This window comes from Symphalangus syndactylus, chromosome 14 (assembly GCF_028878055.3).
Source record: "Symphalangus syndactylus isolate Jambi chromosome 14, NHGRI_mSymSyn1-v2.1_pri, whole genome shotgun sequence".
Taxonomy (NCBI): domain Eukaryota; kingdom Metazoa; phylum Chordata; class Mammalia; order Primates; family Hylobatidae; genus Symphalangus; species Symphalangus syndactylus.
The window spans coordinates 108,998,207-109,017,119 of NC_072436.2; the positions used below are offsets into that span (position 1 = coordinate 108,998,207).

The window sequence follows — 18,913 nt, forward strand, 5'->3', positions numbered from 1 at the left end:
AGAGATCTTCAGTGATCCCAGGAAGGCTGTGGATGAGTGTCAGAAAGGGGGCAGGATGCAGAGTCACGGCACTGAGGTACAGATGCCTACTTGCTCTGTGACCGTTTTGAGCCTCATTTTCCCTGCCAACAATACCAACTTTGTAGGATCACTATGGGGATTTGATGAGTTAGGGGGTATGAAGGCAGTTTGTATATTGTACCATTGTATGCATCACCTGCCTTTTCTAAATGGAAATTTGTTCTCATGATCGTAGATTGGTGGAGATGTTAGGGCTAATAGAGGCTCTTTAACCCAACATAAGTTACCATGCCACTTACTAGGGTGAGACCATTCAGCGACTCTCCCTTATGCTCTGAATAGGCCCTATGTGCTAGGATTTCTGCCAAGCTCTTCAACATCGTATCGTCCCCCTGCTTTGGGCGCCATGATGCATTCCTCTACAGCTTCTGAGATAGTCGCAGTGCATCCTCAGGATTCCTCTGACTGTAACATCCATGCACTTCTCCTCTTCCTCACCTGGATGCTCCTTCAGCACTTCATATGCCTCTTTTAGCTCTTAGTTCGTGGAAGTTGTCTTCCACTTAATTCTTATTAAGAACACTTAATAAGGTGTTTGATAAATATTGATTGATTGAAAAGGTAGATGTCCACATGGTATTTATGATACCCTGTATTATGTGGGAGCCGTACGTTCAAGTGACAGAAACCCTACTCAGACTACTTACATGAACATAGAAACTTACTGGCTTTATAACCAAGGGATCCAGGAGAAATGGCTTCATACTTGGCAGACCCTAGGGACTCCAAATATATCGTTAGAAAACTGTCTTTGCTGATGCTGTTTTGTTTCCGTGGCTTGATTTTCCGGTCATGAGCCAGGGTGGGGGTCAGATAGAGTTTGTTCTGTTAGAACTATATAGACTCAAAGGAGGAAAGGGACAGGATGAACTAGAGGAAAATGAGAAGAATAGATGATAAGCAAGCAATAATTACAGACATCCTTCCAGGACCTGGCTGTGAGCTCCTGAGTACGGGGGCTTGCCTCCTCTCTGTATTTGCAGGATCTGTTCTGGAGTCTGGCATATAGTAGATGCTCAGGAATGTCTGCAAATGATTGATGTGTGATTTACTTTCCTTACTTCTAGGATGCAGTTTGTGCTTCTATATAAACCACCTCCTGCCTCATCGTCTGTTTTACTTTCTTTTCACTGGCAGGATCCGACGTCTACCTTCTTCCAGTTTGGAGCGTCCATCCAGCAGCAAGCCACGGTCATGCTGAAGATCATGCAGGATTATGACTGGCATGTCTTCACCCTGGTGACCACCATCTTCCCTGGCTACAGGGACTTCATCAGCTTCGTCAAGACCACAGTGGACAACAGCTTTGTGGGCTGGGACATGCAGAATGTGATCACACTGGACACTTCCTTTGAGGATGCAAAGACACAAGTCCAGTTGAAGAAGATCCACTCTTCTGTCATCTTGCTCTACTGTTCCAAAGACGAGGCTGTTCTCATTCTGAGTGAGGCCCGCTCCCTTGGTCTGACCGGGTATGATTTCTTCTGGATTGTCCCCAGCTTGGTCTCTGGGAACACGGAGCTCATCCCCAAAGAGTTTCCATCGGGACTCATTTCTGTCTCCTATGATGACTGGGATTACACCCTGGAGGCGAGAGTGAGGGACGGCATTGGCATCCTAACCACCGCTGCATCTTCTATGCTGGAGAAGTTCTCCTACATCCCTGAGGCCAAGGCCAGCTGCTATGGGCAGATGGAGAGGCCAGAGGTCCCGATGCACACCTTGCACCCGTAAGAAAGGGCTTGTTGTCTCCCAAAGTGGGATCAGAGTTTTGCTGTTGTCATTGTTTGCTTGCTTACATACTCATTGTTGGAAATACGCACTGAAAATGCAGAATGTTATGTGTTTACTTATGGAATTTTTATTTTGCTCTCCTCTCTCTCATCTCCTTTGTAAGATAAGTCACATCAAACTTTGTTTCCTGCAACTTACCTTTTTTTTCTATTTAACAATATATCTTGGAAAGCTACACCTGGGATTTATTGATCTGTCTGTCTGTCTATGGCTGTATCTCAAGTGTATCTATATTTTTTGTAACTCATAAAGATTTGAACCCAGATAAGTCTAACCTCATAGCCCTCATCACATTCTTCAATATGGTATCGTGGTATCATTATTTAGTTATCTAGTCTGCATAATGATAGAAATTTAGGAGTTAATTTTCTTTTATTTAAAAAAATTTTGTTGGTACATAGTAGGTATATATATTTATGGGGTGCATGAGATGTTTTGACACAGCTGTGCAATGTGAAATAAGCACATCACGGAGAATGGGGTATCCATCCCCTAAGCATTTATCCTTTCAGTTACAAACAATTCAATTATGTTCTTTAAATTATGTTAAAATACACAAGTCATGTATTATTGACTATAGTCACCCTATTATGCTATCATATAGTAGGTCTTATTCATTCTTTCTATGTTTTTTTTTTTACCCTATTAATCATCCCCACATGCCACCCCAACCCCCAATACAAAAATGTGTTTATTTATGGGATAAGTGAAGTATTTTGGTACAGGCATACAATGTTTGATAATCACATCAGGGTAAATGGGGTTTTCATCACCTCAAGAATTCATCATTTGTGTTATAAACATTTAATTTAGGGATTTTGTCAGATTATTTTCCTATTAGAAGCTAAACAGCTGTGATAATCTTTATACATGTCTAAGCACATGTGCAAGTGTTTTTTCTAGGGTTGATTCTAAGATACAGGATTTTTGGGTCCTAATTCATGTGCATTTTTAAATGGAAGCATCTATTGCCAAATTGTCCTGCAAAGTAACAACACCAATTTATAGTCACACCAACAGTTTGTGAAACTACCCAGTTTCCCACATCCTCACCAACATGTTACGCTTTCGGGAAACTTCCCACACTAGTGCTCCTGGTCTCTGTTTGATTTTGCATTTGATTTTTTCCCTTCTTATATTCTAAGTATTTTTGTAGGCCATTGGAAATCTTGGCAAACATTACTCGCAGAACTGCATTATATTCCATTATGTGAATGTATCATAATTTATTTAACTACTCCCATCTTGGCGAACATTTAAGTTAAATTTTAGGTTTCTGAGAAGTGTCATTGTTCCTTGTGGCCCATCATTATGGCTCAGCTGTTGAGATTTAGAATGATCACTCCTATCCCCATTTTGCATGGTTTTGCCTGACGTTCACTGATTTAATCCATGCTTTATTCCTCAGATAATGAGCAGTGTAGAACTGTGATTAAGGGCCTCAACTCTGGAGTTAGACTTGTCTGGGTTCAAAGCTTGTCTCGTCCAGTTTCTATATGACTTGCACAATCATTTTACTTTTCTGGGCCTCAGGTGTTTATTGCAAAGTGATGATAATAGCACCTAATTTCTAGGCAGCAGTTCTCAAGCCTCAGCAGGCATCAGAATCTCTGGGAGGACTTAAGACACAAATTACTGGGCCTCAATCTCAGAGTTTCTAATGTAATAGAAAATATGGGGTGAGCCCAGAGAATCTGCACTTTCTTTCAAGTTTTTGGGTGATACTGATGTTCTTGGTCTAGGGGCTGTGCTTTGAGAACCAATGTTCTAGAGATTGTCATATTCTTTGAGGTGCTGCGTGAAAAGTACTGTTTGGCACAGTATTTACCACCTAGTAATATTAAATAACTTCCAGAGTGATCAGTGAAGTTTTTGGTCATCAGAAATTATAGTCAGCAGGCTGGGCGTGGTGGCTCATGCCTGTAATCCTAGCACTTTCGGAGGCCGAGGTGGGTGGATCGCTGGAGGCCAGGAGTTTGAGACCAGCCTGGCCAACATGGTGAAACCCTGTCTATACTGAAAATACAAATGTTAGCCAGTTGTGGTAGAGCATGCCTGTGATCCCAGCTACTCAGGAGGCTGAGGCAGGAGAATCACTTGAACCCAAGAGGGAGAGGCAGAGGTTGCAGTGAGCTGAGATCGCACCACTGCACTTCAGCCTGGGTGACAGAGTGAGATTCCATCTCAAAAAAATAATAGTAATAAAAGGAAAATACAGTGAACAAACCATGTTGGTTTGTTGCCAGCAGGGTACTATGTAACTCTGAAATATTTCTGGAAGGCTTTAGGACTTTGAATCTGCTACAGTTCAGAGGTTATCTCTGAACTGGGGCTGGAGGAGTGTGTGTGTGTGTGTGTGTGTGTGTGTGATGAAGTAGACAGAATATACTTCTTTACAATTAACATAAATCTGAAAAATGAACCTTGAATTAAGAAATCATGCTCCTTTGACATTTCTCCGTCCTCTGTCCTTTTACTCTCTTTAGTAATCCTGTTTCTACACTGCCGCTTTCAGCATTTTAAATAATTGTCCAGATATCAGGAAGGAACTCAGATAAATCAGCGTGAGACATGGGAGTCTCTTACAGAGGCGGGATTGCTGCCAGCCCAAAGACACAAACGAGGCTAATGAATTCTCACTTCCATAATAAGATGTGCCCTGCAGCTGGAATATTCAGAAATGAATATTTTTGATGGAAACCTAACTCAATTTTAGAGTAATTGAAATATAACATATACAGGAAAAGGAATTCTAGAAGGATAATTGGCAAGACATTTAGATCCCTTTCCAGTGACCACCCTGGACTCTATTCTTTTTTTAAAAATTCTGCTGCTGTGAAATGCTGTTGCGCTGTTTCCCGAAGTTATGCCTTTAAACGCAGTAATTTTGTAAATGGTATTTCAGCCCCAGAGAAGCAATGCATCAAGTGTGGTAAGTCGCCATCCCCTGCTTGGTGTTTAATGAAACATCTCTCCATCCATGCAGGGCTGGTGGTGTCCACCCAGTGTGTAAGTTCGGATAAGGCATAAGCAGCCTCTCCTTCCCACACTCTCCCATGGTCCCTGACGCCCATTCCAGGGAACAGTGGAAACCTGCCAGGCTGCCCTTGACAGGGAGCTAGAGAAAGGCCGAAGAAAGCATTTAACAACAAAAAACAAAAAAAACAAAAAGGATTATATCTCCCTTTTTTTTTTTTTTTTTTGAGACAGAGTCTCGCTCTATCTCCCAGACTGGAGTGCAGTGGCACCATCTTGGCTCACTGCAACCTCTGCCTCCTGGATTAAGCAATTCTCCCACCCCCACCCTCCTAAGTAGCTGGGACTACAGGTGCGCACTACCACATCTGGCTAATTTTTGTATTTTTAGTAGGGACGAGGTTTCACTATGTTGTCTAGGCTGGTCTCAAACTGGTGACCTCAGGTGATCCACCCGCCTTGGCCTCCCAAAGTGCTGGGATTACAGGCATGAGCCACCACGCCTGGTCAAGGCCCTACATTCTATCCTCTGTCTATCATTGCTTCCAACCAACAGACTCTGTGCTAGCCCCTGGGATACATAGATGAATTAAGATATAATTTCTGTCCTCAAACATCATACACTCTGATCAAGGTGGGGGAAATTTGTCTAAAGACAAACTTAGGTAATAAGAATTCTTTTTTTAATATTGAAAAAAGAATAGTACAGAAAACTACAGAATCTGATAAAATACTCAACCCAATATTCATCATGGGGAACAAAGCTAAACCTGCCAACGGTTAATGTTTGTTTCAATATTTTAAAAGAAAACGTTAATGATAATGTAGAAGTTCTGATTGTATCTGTTTTCCTGTCCCAGTTTTCTCCTGTTCTCTCCATAGAAGGGAAAACATGATAATGAATTTGGTTTACATCCAAATCCATGTACATGTTTTCGTACTTTCAATACACATACACGTGCAACCGTATTCCCAACGCATACTTCTGTCTAATGTACACAAATGGTGTCTAATGTATTAGAACTTCCTTTACCTCAACCTTATGTTTTCAAAATCCATCTATGAAGATAATTCAATTGCATTTATTTTATTGATGATATTCTGTTGAATAAGTGTTCCATCTTTACACTTATATTATTCCTCTTTGATGGACATTTAGGTTTTTTTATAGTAAGATATTTTTCAGTCTGGATCGCTGAAAGCAGAGAACAGACCTATCTGTAGCCTGTGTTAGATCTGTCAGCTTGTTCAATGGAAGCCCGGGTCTCTGGAGTTAGGAGTTCCTCACTTCGAGCTTAAAAATTACATTTGCAGCTGGATTACGGTCTTACTCTGCAAAGCATCTGATAAACAAATAGCTCTCACTATTCCTCCTATGTAGCAGGGAGGTTGCAAATAGCTCCAGAAGAAGTTCAGATGAGGTCATACCTGATGTCTTCATGGTGAGTTCCTGAGGGGATCTGGGATCCAGCTTTGACTGGTTGAGAACAAAGTCATGGGGCCAGCTAGACATGCCACTTGGTGGTCCTCATGGACTTTATTTATAATCTCAAGCAAAGAGCTGGTGCAGTTAGGATATTGTAACGTTGATTTATTGCTCATGGGCTGGGCGTGGTACCGGGGGCTGCTTGGAAGGGAAGGTATGTTCACGACCTTACCACCGAACTGTTTCTGTACATAGAGTTTCAGGGAAAAAAAAGTACAGGAAAGGGGGACGTTTTCTTCATGTTTAATATTCCTGATTTTACAGAAGACACTTTGAAAAGAGCAGTCAGCATTTTCCAAAGTTCAAAAATAGCTCAGCCATGTTATATAACCTCCTCCTTGCTACTGCAAAGTTATTAAACATCTGTTCCTTCACCAAGCACAGACCATGTCACTGGTAACTCCCAAAATTGTGAAGGTAAACCATGACCTGTTTGGCCAGTGGAATCCTGGCTGTTGTGTCTGGTTCCATCACAAGAATCTGTCCAGGTCGTGAGTGGCCAGGGCACCCTGGGAGGCAGTGGCATCACGGTTAAGAGCATGGGCACTGGGGCCAGGCTGCGTGGGTTCCAACCTGATCTGTACTTTTTTAGACTTAGGACTTTGGGTGAGTCACTGAACTCCACGTCTGCTCCCTCAGGTGTAATATGGGGACAAGAAAAGCATTTGCATCTTAGACCAGTGTGTGGCATATGGAAAAGCAGTCTGTAAATGGTTACTACTATGGACGAAACTTGTAGATCGAAGGTTATTAGGCTGGGCGCGGTGGCTCACACTTGTAATCCCAGCACTTTGGGCGGCTGAGGCAGGCAGATCACTTGAGGTCAGGAGTTCGAGACCAGCCTGGCCAACACATGGTGAAACCCTATCTCTACTAAAAAAAAAAAAAAAATACAAACTTTAGCTGGGTGTGGTGGTTCCTGTAGTCCCAGCTACTTGGGAAGCTGTGGCAGGAGAATCACTTGAACCTGGGAGGTGGAGGTTGCAGTGAGCTGAGATCACGTCACTGCATTCCAGCCTGGGAGACAGAGCAAGACCCAGTCTCTCAAAAAATAAATAAATAAATAAAAATGAAATAAAGTTATGAGTGAAGCAACTGTCTCTTCATGCCATAGCCCATGATGTTACCATTTGTTCATTCAAAAAATGTATTTGGTGTCTTACATATGCTAAGTACCAATTATTCATAGTTGGAGAGACACAGAAAAGGCCATCATGTGATTATCAGGCAGGGCAGGGCTCTCATTCATCTATTGTTTGCTCTGAGGTTTGGGGGCCAGTGGAATATTCCATAGTAGAGGCCCAGCCTCCCAAGTTGGAGGTATAGGAGAAAGAAAAATGTCCTTATGCTAAAGCACAGCACCTAACAAGGGGAGTAGGACTCTGGGTGACTCAATGCTCTGTGATTATTTTCCAAGCTGCTTTTTGGTAGCTTTTATTTATTTCCTCTGGTGCTTAAAGCTCTAGCCACTAATGCCTGTTTGGGGCTTGGTTCAAGCATGTAGACCCAGGTGAAATTCGTATCACATTTTAGCATGTGGTTTTATGAAATGCAAAGCATTAAGTTTGTGCTGTGAGTGCTGTGTGTTTGTGTATGTCTACAAGTATATATGTACATGGGTGTGTATATACACACATGTGCACACATGTTTACCTGCATTTTTGTGTGCATGTGTGTGTCTTTCTCTCTGCATGTGTATATGTGTTTCTTATTCCACAGCAGAGGGGACATATTTTATACTTACTTAAGAGGAGGTCATAGAAGGGAGAGGGTGGATGTTTCTCAGATCAAAACCCTCTTGCCCAGAGGATTACCTTGGGAGAAATATGGCCATTGGGAAGAGGGCAGTGTGGCATCAAGAAAACTTCATGGGCTAGGTAGTATGACAGACTTGACTATGAATTTACCACATATTTACCAGGTATAAGTTATTAACAACTCTGAACCCAGAAGTTTTCCTAAAGAGTGTGTGTGTGTGTAAGACAGACATCTCTTCTTCTTGTAATATCTTAAAGTATAGACATTTAGCATGGTTCCAGGCATGGAGAAGGCGTTTTACAAATAACTACCAGGTCATTATTATAATTTTATTTTTCTTATTGTTGTGGTCATCATCATCATTATTATAACTTTATACTTGTTACGCTGCAAGCTCTGAATAAGCTAGGAAGCAAGCAATGGAAGTGCATTTCAATTCTATTCTTTAATTACTGAATTACAACTGTATGTTCTATTGTTCACATTTTAGTTAGGGAAGTAGGACATGGAGAAGTTACTGCACTGGAAATCAAGTAGAAGAGCTCAAGTAGATCTATAGCACAAATGAGGGGGCAAAGAAAGTCTTATCCCAGGAGAGTTATGAATTAGTATTGAAGGGAAGTTATTTGGCCTTCATTGATGACACCTGGCATGACCATTTATGTGTTTTGAATTGACTTCTTGAGTTATGAAGTCAGGCTTCAGCTTTAAAAACCAACAACATTGTAAATTATTACCCCTGCCGAAAGGGAAATAGAAGGAAGATATATATGTGAGAAAGAGTTTTATTCATGTCTAAGTTACATTGATACTACTTTAAATCTTCATTTCTAAAATAACATAGGAAAAATTCTTGGTTTAATGACCCATTAAGAGACTGTGCTAAACCTGGTTGACATTTTTATTTAATAATCAGAATGATCACTGTTGGTTTTTTGTAATGCCAATAGAAGTGCCTGCTGAGTTAATTCTCTGAGCTTGACCAGAGTTAAAACTTCCCTAGGTGAATGTGATCAACTGTTTGCAAATATTTATCTGGGGGATCACCATATGCTCAACAAACACTTCTCGCAGTGAGATCAGGCCCCTCAGAGGCCAAGCTGTCCTGTGGGCCTTTGCTGTACATCTGACTGGGACTCTGAACTCAGAAGTAGGAAAAACAGCTGAGGCTCAAAGTAAATCAGCAAGAGATATGAGGTGAGAGAATCCAGAGGAACACAAATGATATTTCCCAAAGCTATGTGACTTTGTGGAATGTGGACTTAGACAGTGCTGTGTTCTAACCCTCTTATTATCTGGGTTATTCTGGGAGAGTTCCTTAACTTCTTTGAGCCTCCATTTCCTTGATTGTAAACAGAGAAAATTCCAAGAATAGGGAGGATGACGCCAGTTAAATGCAGGTATTGTACTTAGTCAAGCATCTAGGATATAGTTGGCACTCTGCAGGTCCTCCTCTCCTGGACTAAAGGCACAGCTTGATCTAGTCCTGATGGACCCATGAGAGTGGGCTGAGCTTGCTGGGTGTTCAGCCTGAGCACTAAGTCAACAGCCTCTCTTCAGCATCATCTCTGTTTGTGGCATCTTTCCTGGAACACAGCCCTCCCTTTTATGGCTGGAAGTCAAAAGAACCGTATGCCAGCCCTGCAATGCAAGTCAATCATTTCCAGTTGGCACCCAATGAATAGCTCGACAAATGGTAGAAACCTGATGCTGGCAGCTTGGGAGGACCAGAAGTTGGCCGTGCCTTTACCTTGAGGGAAGGGTGGTTTGGGTTGTTTTGGGGTCACACATAAAGCACAAATATTGTTCACATTTGCCTTAGGCCAGATGTAAGTCTTAAGATTTTGGAACCAGCATGCCCAACAAAAAGGCACATTGATGCATTTCCTCCAGGGTTGAATACTAGAGAAGTTTTCATTTTGAAATTTAGTAATTTGGTGACGTGCTAATTATTTGTTGCAACTCTCTTTTGTGAAAAAACAAAGGAAATTAAGCCCCATCTGTATTACTCTGGTGCTTGCTGACAGAGTGTATATTGGGGCTGGGAGGCTTTAATGTGTAGAAACATAGGCTGGTTGGGAGACCATGGCATAGGTCTAGGAAAGAGGAAGTGGTGACTTGCATTACAGTAATAGCTGTGGATTCAGAGAGAAATGGGCAGGCTTAATGCATATTTGGGGTATAAAATTGACAAGACTTGACAGATGAATATGAGGTGTTAAAAGAGCTATAATAATAATTTTTCTCTTGTATAGCTGAGTAGATGGTGGTGTCTTTTACTAAACAGAAGAAATGAGGAAAGAAATGTTGGGGAACAGAGAGTCAGGGACATCCAGTTTTAGACATGTTAAATTAGACATACTTTTGAGATATCCAAGTGGGCAATCAGAGAGAAGAGTCTGAGTACAGACTGAAAATGCAAAACACAGGATTTGAGCTTATTGATGGCAGTCAAAGCCCTACGACTGGGCAAGGTCTTGCAGGGGAGAATGATGACTCAGGAGGGCCTGGGTTTAAACCGTGAGGAACTTTAACATTAATTGGTAAATAATCCTCCAAGGGGAAGGAGAATGTTGGAGAGAAAGAGTTAGGTTGTAAATTCCAGCTGCTCTTCCCACATGGAGACTCTGTTCCCAATGTTGATTTTGTTTTGATGCCTGGTGGGCGTCTGCACAGTGTTTGCTCCATGATAGACATTGTAGTAGGTCCTGTAAGCATTCCAAAAATGTGTAATCTATGGCTATGGTGAATATATCTGGGTTTGGTGCATCCTTGCAGAGTTAATCCTACCAGCAGTTTTATTTACCAGTACATTGAGAAAGTAAAAAATGTATATACGTATTTTTTTACTTTCTCAATGTACTGATTTTATATAATATATAACATAAATATATAATATAAATATATATTATATAACATAAATATATATAATATAAATATATATGATATATAAATATATATATCATATATATTTATATATATATTTTTTTAGATGGAGTCTTGCTCTGTCACCCAGGCTGGAGTGCAATGATGTGATCTTGGTTCACTGCAATCTTCACCTCCCGGGTTCAAGCGATTCTCCCACCTCAGCCTCCCGAGTAGCTGGGATTACAGCCACCCACCACCACACCTGGCTAATTTTTGTATTTTTGTAGAGACAGGGTTTCACCATGTTGGCCAGGCTGGTCTTGATCTCCTGACCTCAGATGATCCACCCGCCTCAGCCTCCCAGAGTGCTTGGGATTACAGGAGTGAGCCACCACACCCAGCCGAAAGTAAAATTGATTACACAACGAATTGCCTGGCAAATCATCCCAACAGTGAACTCTTTGAGTTATAAGAAACTAATATTATACTGAGCTTGAGAGATGACTCAGATGGCAAGTCAAGTTTTGGCTCTGGAGAGATAAGGAAGTGATGAAGCTTTGGGTGTGGACAGATGAGGGAGGTGATGGGTGGTGGAGCATTGGGTCTGGAGAGATAAGAAGGTAATGGAACTTTACATCTGGACAGATGAGGTGATGGGGCTTTAAGTCTGGACAGATGAGGTGATGGAACTTTAAGTCTGGACAAATGAAGAGGTGATGAGGCTTTGAGTCTGGACAGATGAGAAGGTGATGGAGCTTTAGGTCTGGACAGATGAGGAGATGATGGAGCTTTGAGTCTGGACAGATGAGGAGGTGATGGAGCTTTAAGTCTGGAGAGATGAGGGAGGTGATAGAGCTTTGAGTCTGGAGATATGAGGAGGTGATAGAGCTTTGGTCTGGACAGATGAGTAAATGACGAGTGATGGAATTTTGGATCTGGAGAGATGAGGAGGCGATGGAGCTTTTGGGGTTTGGAGAGATGAGGGAGTGATAGTTCAGGCAGGAGGAAAACCTCTGCTTTTGTTTCATTCTGGACATGATTTGGGCAACATCTGATATTGTACAAAAAGACAAAGTTAAAAATCCTTTCTACCAAAAGGGAGAAGCATGCGGCAAAGTATAAAGGGGCAGGTGCTCACGACCGATTAACTTATGAGCTGTCCTTGGTTTGCTTTCCTGAAAGAGTATCTGTCTATGCACCTCTATCTATATATAGGCCAAAAGCTCTCCTGCTCATCCCTTCCAGGTGGGAGCAAGAGAGCGAGAACAGGCCTCTCCATCCACCTGTTCTCTGCCTTTGTCTCCTTGCTTCTTTGCTTCTCTCACCTCTTGCTTCCATGTGGATGCTGCCTGCCTGCAGGTGTGACTGAGCCCCCATCCAGGTTCCTGGTGCCTCAAATCCTGGCATGAATTTCAGGGATGGAGGAGTCACTGTCCAGCGTGATGGTGCTAGCTGTGTTCTGCGTGGGCATGGGAGGCCAGCCACATTTCTACACGGGCCTCAAAGTTGGGTAAATGAACTGGCAGGTCTGCTGGTGTCTGGTGTACCGTTGTCCAAATCCCTACAGTCAGCTTCCTGAGGATCTGCTTCATTTGGTTAAGTCTTGGCCAAACACAAAGAATAAATCCACACTGCCCAGTTTTCCATGTGATAGAAGATAGCTCCCCTGAGAAATGTGCTCATTTCCTTTTCATTTCCATCACTGTGAATAAGGGGAAGTTTAAAAAATTTAATTAATGCATCATTATGTATGTGAGGGTGAGTGGGAAACTTCAAGTTTCATAGGTTACATTATCTAAGCATATATATTTTTAAATGTGAAGTATTGGAAATGTGAAAGTACTCTGAGGATAAGACCTATCATGTATTGACTGCCTCCTATGTGTCAATCTGTTCAAATACATTATCTTTCATCCTTAGATGTGAGTTAGGATGTTTTTACTGCAGGTAGCAATCAGGTTAACTCAAAGTTATGTGATTGAATTACTTCCCATAACAAAATTCCAAGAAGAAGTTTGGACTTCAGGTGCAATATAATCAAGCTTCTAGTTCTTTTCTCTGTGATCTCTTGACTCTGCTTTTAGGGCAGTGTGGTTTTTTTTCTCTAACTGGTTTCCTCATTACCTCAAGTTTGCTGGTAGCAACACCTGGGAAGACTTCTTTGTGGCCAAATTAGGTCATGTACCCATCTTGGGCCAATAATGATGATTTTGAAAATGCCAGGTACTGACCGGCTTAACTCCAATCTCCTGACCCAGTCACAGAGAAGACAAATAGGTTAAATCAAACCAGACCTGCTCCGGGAGCTGGGAATGGAGTAAACTTCCCTTGAGTTCCATAGATTCTTACAGGAGACATCAAGTCTCAATAAAATTTGAGTTCTGTTAAGAATGAGAAAGAGATAAACGAAGCTAGAGTACCAGCAGGTCAATTATAAATCATAATTCAAATTACAGATAAGTAAACAGGACTAGAGAAGTTATAGAAGTTGAAAAGAGCCACACAGATAATGTAAAATGTAGCCAGAAGTTAAATCCAGTTTCCTTTGGTTCCAAACCCCACATTACAACTTTCAGAGGCTGCAAATTGACCTGCGTTGTGTGCGTGTTTTTTTTTAAACTTAGAGTGTTTTTCCTGTTTCCAAAAGTCAAGTCCCGATGTTTAAACATTATCATCAGATTTCACAAAAATTATATGTTTTGTTTACCATGAAAAAGATGGAGTTAGTGATAATAATCCCATATCCTGACCTGCTAATGATCAACTGGAAGTTAGAAGTGACTGTCATCTCTGCGCAGTGCACCTTAGTCCCCACCTGGGTTGCCTTATTTATCCATGTTACCTCCAGGGCTTCTTTAAGTATTTTATCCCAGGTTGTCTTGTACTCATTTTTATTATTTTTATCATAATCATCAGTATGTATATTTATTTCCAAAACAAGAACTTGATGATTATTAAGATTGGCAGATATTAGAATGAGCAATAACAGGGAGTTTTGATAGCTCATCTCCAGAGATCTTCATACCTGAGTTGGTACAACTGGAACTGTGTACAACATAGGTCTCTCTTATCCTATATGCTTACGGCATTACTGGTCAAACATTCTTACTTAAAGCTGTAGGTGAAATCATATAAAGCACTGCTGGGATATGATTTTCCATGACTAGAGGCTTCCGAAGATTGGAGAGGTGCCTCTAATCTTTTGCCCACATTTTCTCAAAACAAAGTAAAATGAACGTGGCTTTCAAAATTACAGCTGGTCGTGTCTGGGACATAGTCATCTGCGACTAAGTGATCATTTCATGTAGCTGTAAATCATAAACCTCCTTCTTGGTTCAACTTACAGGTGAGAATTTGAGTTGTTTGTGCATAGAGTGCCTTACCCAAAGGCAAAAACTTCCTGAATTACCCAAGGAGAGTTCCCCCTTGACAGATTGAATTAATTTGTAGATATTATTTTAAGGGTAGAAGAAAATATTTGCTCTGGTGGGGTGTGCAGTGGCATTATGACATTTGTCAAGTGAATGGCAAATGATGGAGGCTGATGGAACCCATATTACTTGCTTAAGAAATTGTGCTGAAAATTTCGAATTTGTCATTTAACAAAGTAAAGTATTTGGTTCCAATCTTCTTTCTTTTTCTTAGTCATACTGGGGATTTCAATATTTGCTCTAAAAATAAATTTGGGGTTTGTAAATTCTAACTACTGGAGATATGTTTGACAGCTTTAATGGTCTTATTTACCTTCATTGAATTCCATTCTATTGACTTCTACTTCAGACCAAGATGGACTGTTATATCCCCTACAGACTGAAACAACCAAAATGGACAAAAAATTTGAAGTGATTATTTTTAAGACCCTGAATATTGGGGAAAAGAAGATAGAAACTAAAATAAGTGAGTTTATCACATTTTATTTATGGCTCCACTCACCACCTTGAGAGAGTTTCCAGGCTGCAACTTAAGGATAGGGGATTCAAGTCTGGCAGACTCCCTGAATGGCAGAGACAAAGTTGAATCTAGGAAACAAAGGCAGCTGGGTTTCGTAGGAGAGAGTACCTGAGAAAAGTGATCTGCATAAATGGATATCTGCCTAAGGCCCACTTTAGTGTTGAGCTGAATACTGCTCAACATAAGGGTGAGGACACTATCTAAAGCCAAAGAAAGAAGCCTCCCAAAGATTGAAAATAACAGAGCCCAGGATTCACATGGACTGAGGGTTAACCACTAGTCAGACTACAAAACTCAGTTATTCATGGGCACTGAGTTGAGTACACAGGAGGGGGTTGTTTCAATAATGGAGAAATAATTAGCTGTAGACTATGAATTGCTCTGACTCTGCCTAACAAATATCAAAGGCAAAATCTGAAAAGATCAAACTGTTTCCAAGTAACTTAGTCACTCTAGAACAGAGCTCAGTGATATTTATAGTAATACAAAAATATCAGCACGAAAAAAGTTAAAATTTATAATTTCTTCCATCCAATCAAAAGTTACCAGGCATGCAAAGCAGCAGGGAAATATAATCCATAATGAAAAAATATCATGTAACAACTTACCCAGATTTAAATGAATGTTAGAATTGGCAGATGGGGCTATTACTATAGAGAGTAACTCTAACTCTCAACTTCATAGGTTCAAAAATTCAAGTGGAGACATAGGGAATGTTTTTTAAAGAACCATATCAAACTACTAGATAGAAAATCTACAATGCATGAGATAAAAACTACACTGGATGGATTAATGGCAGGTTTGACATTGAAGAAGAAAAAATTAGTGACCTTGAAGGCAAAGTAATTTCCCCAGATGAAACTCATAGAGAAAACACAATTTGAACTATGAACTGAGCATGATTGAGGATTTTAATGTATGTTTAATTTGAATCCCTAAAGTGAAAGGGGGCAGGAAGAATATTTGAAAATTAATGGAATGAAAATTTTTCAAATTTAATGAAAACTATAAACCCTCAGTTCAAAAAACGTAAATCCTGAGAATGAGAAATATGAAGACATAGCATAATCAAATTTCTCAAAATCAGTTTTAAAGATACATCAGCTAAAAAGATATACCAGAGTTGAAAGCTGTCAGAGTAAAAAAAGATGTCAGTAGACTTCTTGTCAGAAACAACACAGGTTAGAAAGGAATGCAGAAAAATATTTTGTACTGAACGAAAACAATGTAAACTTAGAATTCTTTGCACAGTAATAATATCTTTCCAAAGTGTAAAGGAAATACTTTTTAGACATAGAATAACTGAAAGAATTAGCAGCAGATCTGCATTACAAGAAAATATTAAACGAAGTTCTTCAGGGAGAAAGAAAGTAATACCAAACAGAATATGAATCATCACAAAAGAATGAAAAGCAATTAAATGAAAACTACATTGTTAAACACATGAGGTTTTTTGTTTGTTTTTTGTTTTTTGTTTTTTTTAGACCAAGTCTCACTCTGTTGCCCAGGGTGGAGTGCAGTGGTGCGATCTCGGCTCACTACAACCTCCACCTTCTCCTGCCTCAGCCTCCCGAGTAGCTGGGATTACAGGCACGTGCCACCAAGCCCGGCTAATTTTTGTATTTTTAGTAGAGATAGGGTTTCACCATGTTGGCCAGGCTGGTGTCGAACTCCTGGCCTCAAGTGATCCACCCACCTCGGCCTCCCAAAGTGCTGGGATTACAGATGTGAGCCACCATGCCCGGCGTCACATGAGGATTTGTAAACAATGAAATCATTTTAAAAGATAAATTACTTTTAAAACAAAAATACTAACAATGTAGCATGAGGTTTATAGCTTGTTAAAAGTAAATTTGAAAGTAAATATGACAACAATAGCACAAAGGTTAGCAGGGAAATCAAAGTATACTATTTGAAGGTCTTATGGTATACTTACATAGTATAGTGGTATAACATCACTTGAAGATAACCATGATAAATTTAAAATATATACTATAAACCCTAAACAAACCACTAACATTAAAAAAACCCAATGTTCTGGCTAATAAGCCACAAAGGAAATAAAACAGAATGATAAAAAATATTCAACTTATCAAAAGGAGGTAAGTAGAAAGGAAAAAGAGAACAAAGAACACATAGAACAAATAGCAAGATGATAGGTTTAAACCTACTGTATTAATAATCACATTACATGTAAATAGTATAAACATCACAAAGCAAGAACCAACTCTAAGGTGCCCATAAGAAACCCACTTTAAATATAAAAGCATAAATAGGTTGAAAGTTGAAATACGGAAAAATACGTACACACTAACACTAATTTTTAAAAACTAGACTGGCTATATTAATAACATACTAAGTAGATTTCAGATCATGAAGTTTTTTGGTGTTAAATATTGCCATTTCATTATGATAAATGGGTCAATTCGTCAAAAAGATCAAACTGTGCATCTAGTATAGCTTCAAAATAATGAAGCAAAACTGATGTAACTGCAAGGGGAACCATAAATTCATAATTATAGTAGGAGATTTCAATACTCTTAATAATGGCTAGAACAAACAGAGTTAGTAAAGATACAGATGATTTTAACAATGTCACAACCAAGTTGACCTAATATTTGCTTGTAGAACACTCCACCCAACAACAGAACACACATTTTTCAAATGTACACAGAAAATTTATAAGGATATATCATATGCTAGGCCATAAAACAAGTTTTAGCATATTTAAAAGGATTCACTCACACAAAGTATTTCTGTGACCACTTTGAAATTAATTAGAATCTAATAACCGAAAGATCTCCAGAAATTCCCCAAATGTTTGCACACTAAGTAACATACTTCTAATTAACCTATGGGTAAAAGAATAAATAAAAATGACTCTTTACTCCAGTTGTCCCTTGGCAGAAATCCAAGCCTCTTTGGGAAACTGTTCTTCACTCAGGTGTGCGGTCTATCTTCAATTAACCAAGTCACAGGGACATTTGGCTCTTTGCTTAGTTAGTTCCCGCTCAGAACAGTCAGGAATTGATGTCTACAGAGAGGTTTGTGAGTATGAGGGTATGAAGAATGTGTTTCCTAACAAAAATAATAGAAAACTGGGTCCGGATGGGTGCGGATGTAATTCTCAGGCAAGCCACATTCCCTGCCTTCATCCGAGTTTTAATGTGATGGTGGAAATAGGACCCAAACTAAGATTTAAGACGTTGGGTTTTAATCCTAGCTTGCTCCTGCATATGGTTGTAATCTTTGTTAAGATTCTTAACTTTTCTGATTCTCCTTTTTTTTTTTTTTTTTTTAATCTGCAGATTGATGGTGTTGGTTACAATAATCTGGAATTGTATTTCATGATGTCAGAGCAGGAAGGGATGCTGGAGATCACTTAGGCCATTAACTTTTAATTATTTTTTTCCTTTTTACATAGGCAGGCTTCTGGGTGCTTTTGCAATATCATCACACTCCCTAGGGTGTAAGTGGTAGCTCCAACCCTTTTCTTCCACTTAAGAAAGTTTAGAGGGCAAATGAGTGATGATAGTGAGTCTGCTTTAAATTAGATCAAAGTCTAATTTATCTTTTTTATGTTTTTAATAATTTATAAAATTTGCCTCGAAATTATAAAATATATTATTAATTGTAACAACTAATTTTCAAGTGGTTTTACAAAATCAAAATAAATTACTTCCCTGTGTTATAGATGAGGAAATTGAGACCCCAAAGAGACATGGTTAATGTTTTGCTGTCTGGCTCATGGCAAAGGCATGATAAAAGCACAATTTTTCTTTCTCCCACACCTAGATGCATTGCTTCCACTACACCTTCTAGGTTCTTTGTGGTTATTAATAATAAGGTGATGATGATTGATGATGGTGATGATGATGATTGATGAAGATGATGATGATGAACTCAAGGAACCTTGTCCATTTTACTTTTGTGCACCAGAACCTAGCATAGTGTAGACACTTAATAAATATATGTTGAATAAGTCAATAATGATAATTG

General features: G+C 39.8%; 1 protein-coding gene across 5 annotated transcripts in view; it reads left to right on the plus strand.

Moving 5' to 3' along the window:
• GRIN2A (glutamate ionotropic receptor NMDA type subunit 2A) overlaps positions 1 to 18,913 on the plus strand; it is a 422,706-nt gene that overhangs the window by 239,379 nt on the left and 164,414 nt on the right. For all 5 annotated transcript variants that reach the window (XM_055242700.2, XM_055242701.2, XM_063618169.1 and 2 more), the window contains one exon: positions 1,219 to 1,811. In XM_055242700.2, coding sequence (XP_055098675.1) covers positions 1,219 to 1,811 — 593 coding nt within the window. The remainder of the gene's footprint in view (positions 1 to 1,218; positions 1,812 to 18,913) is intronic.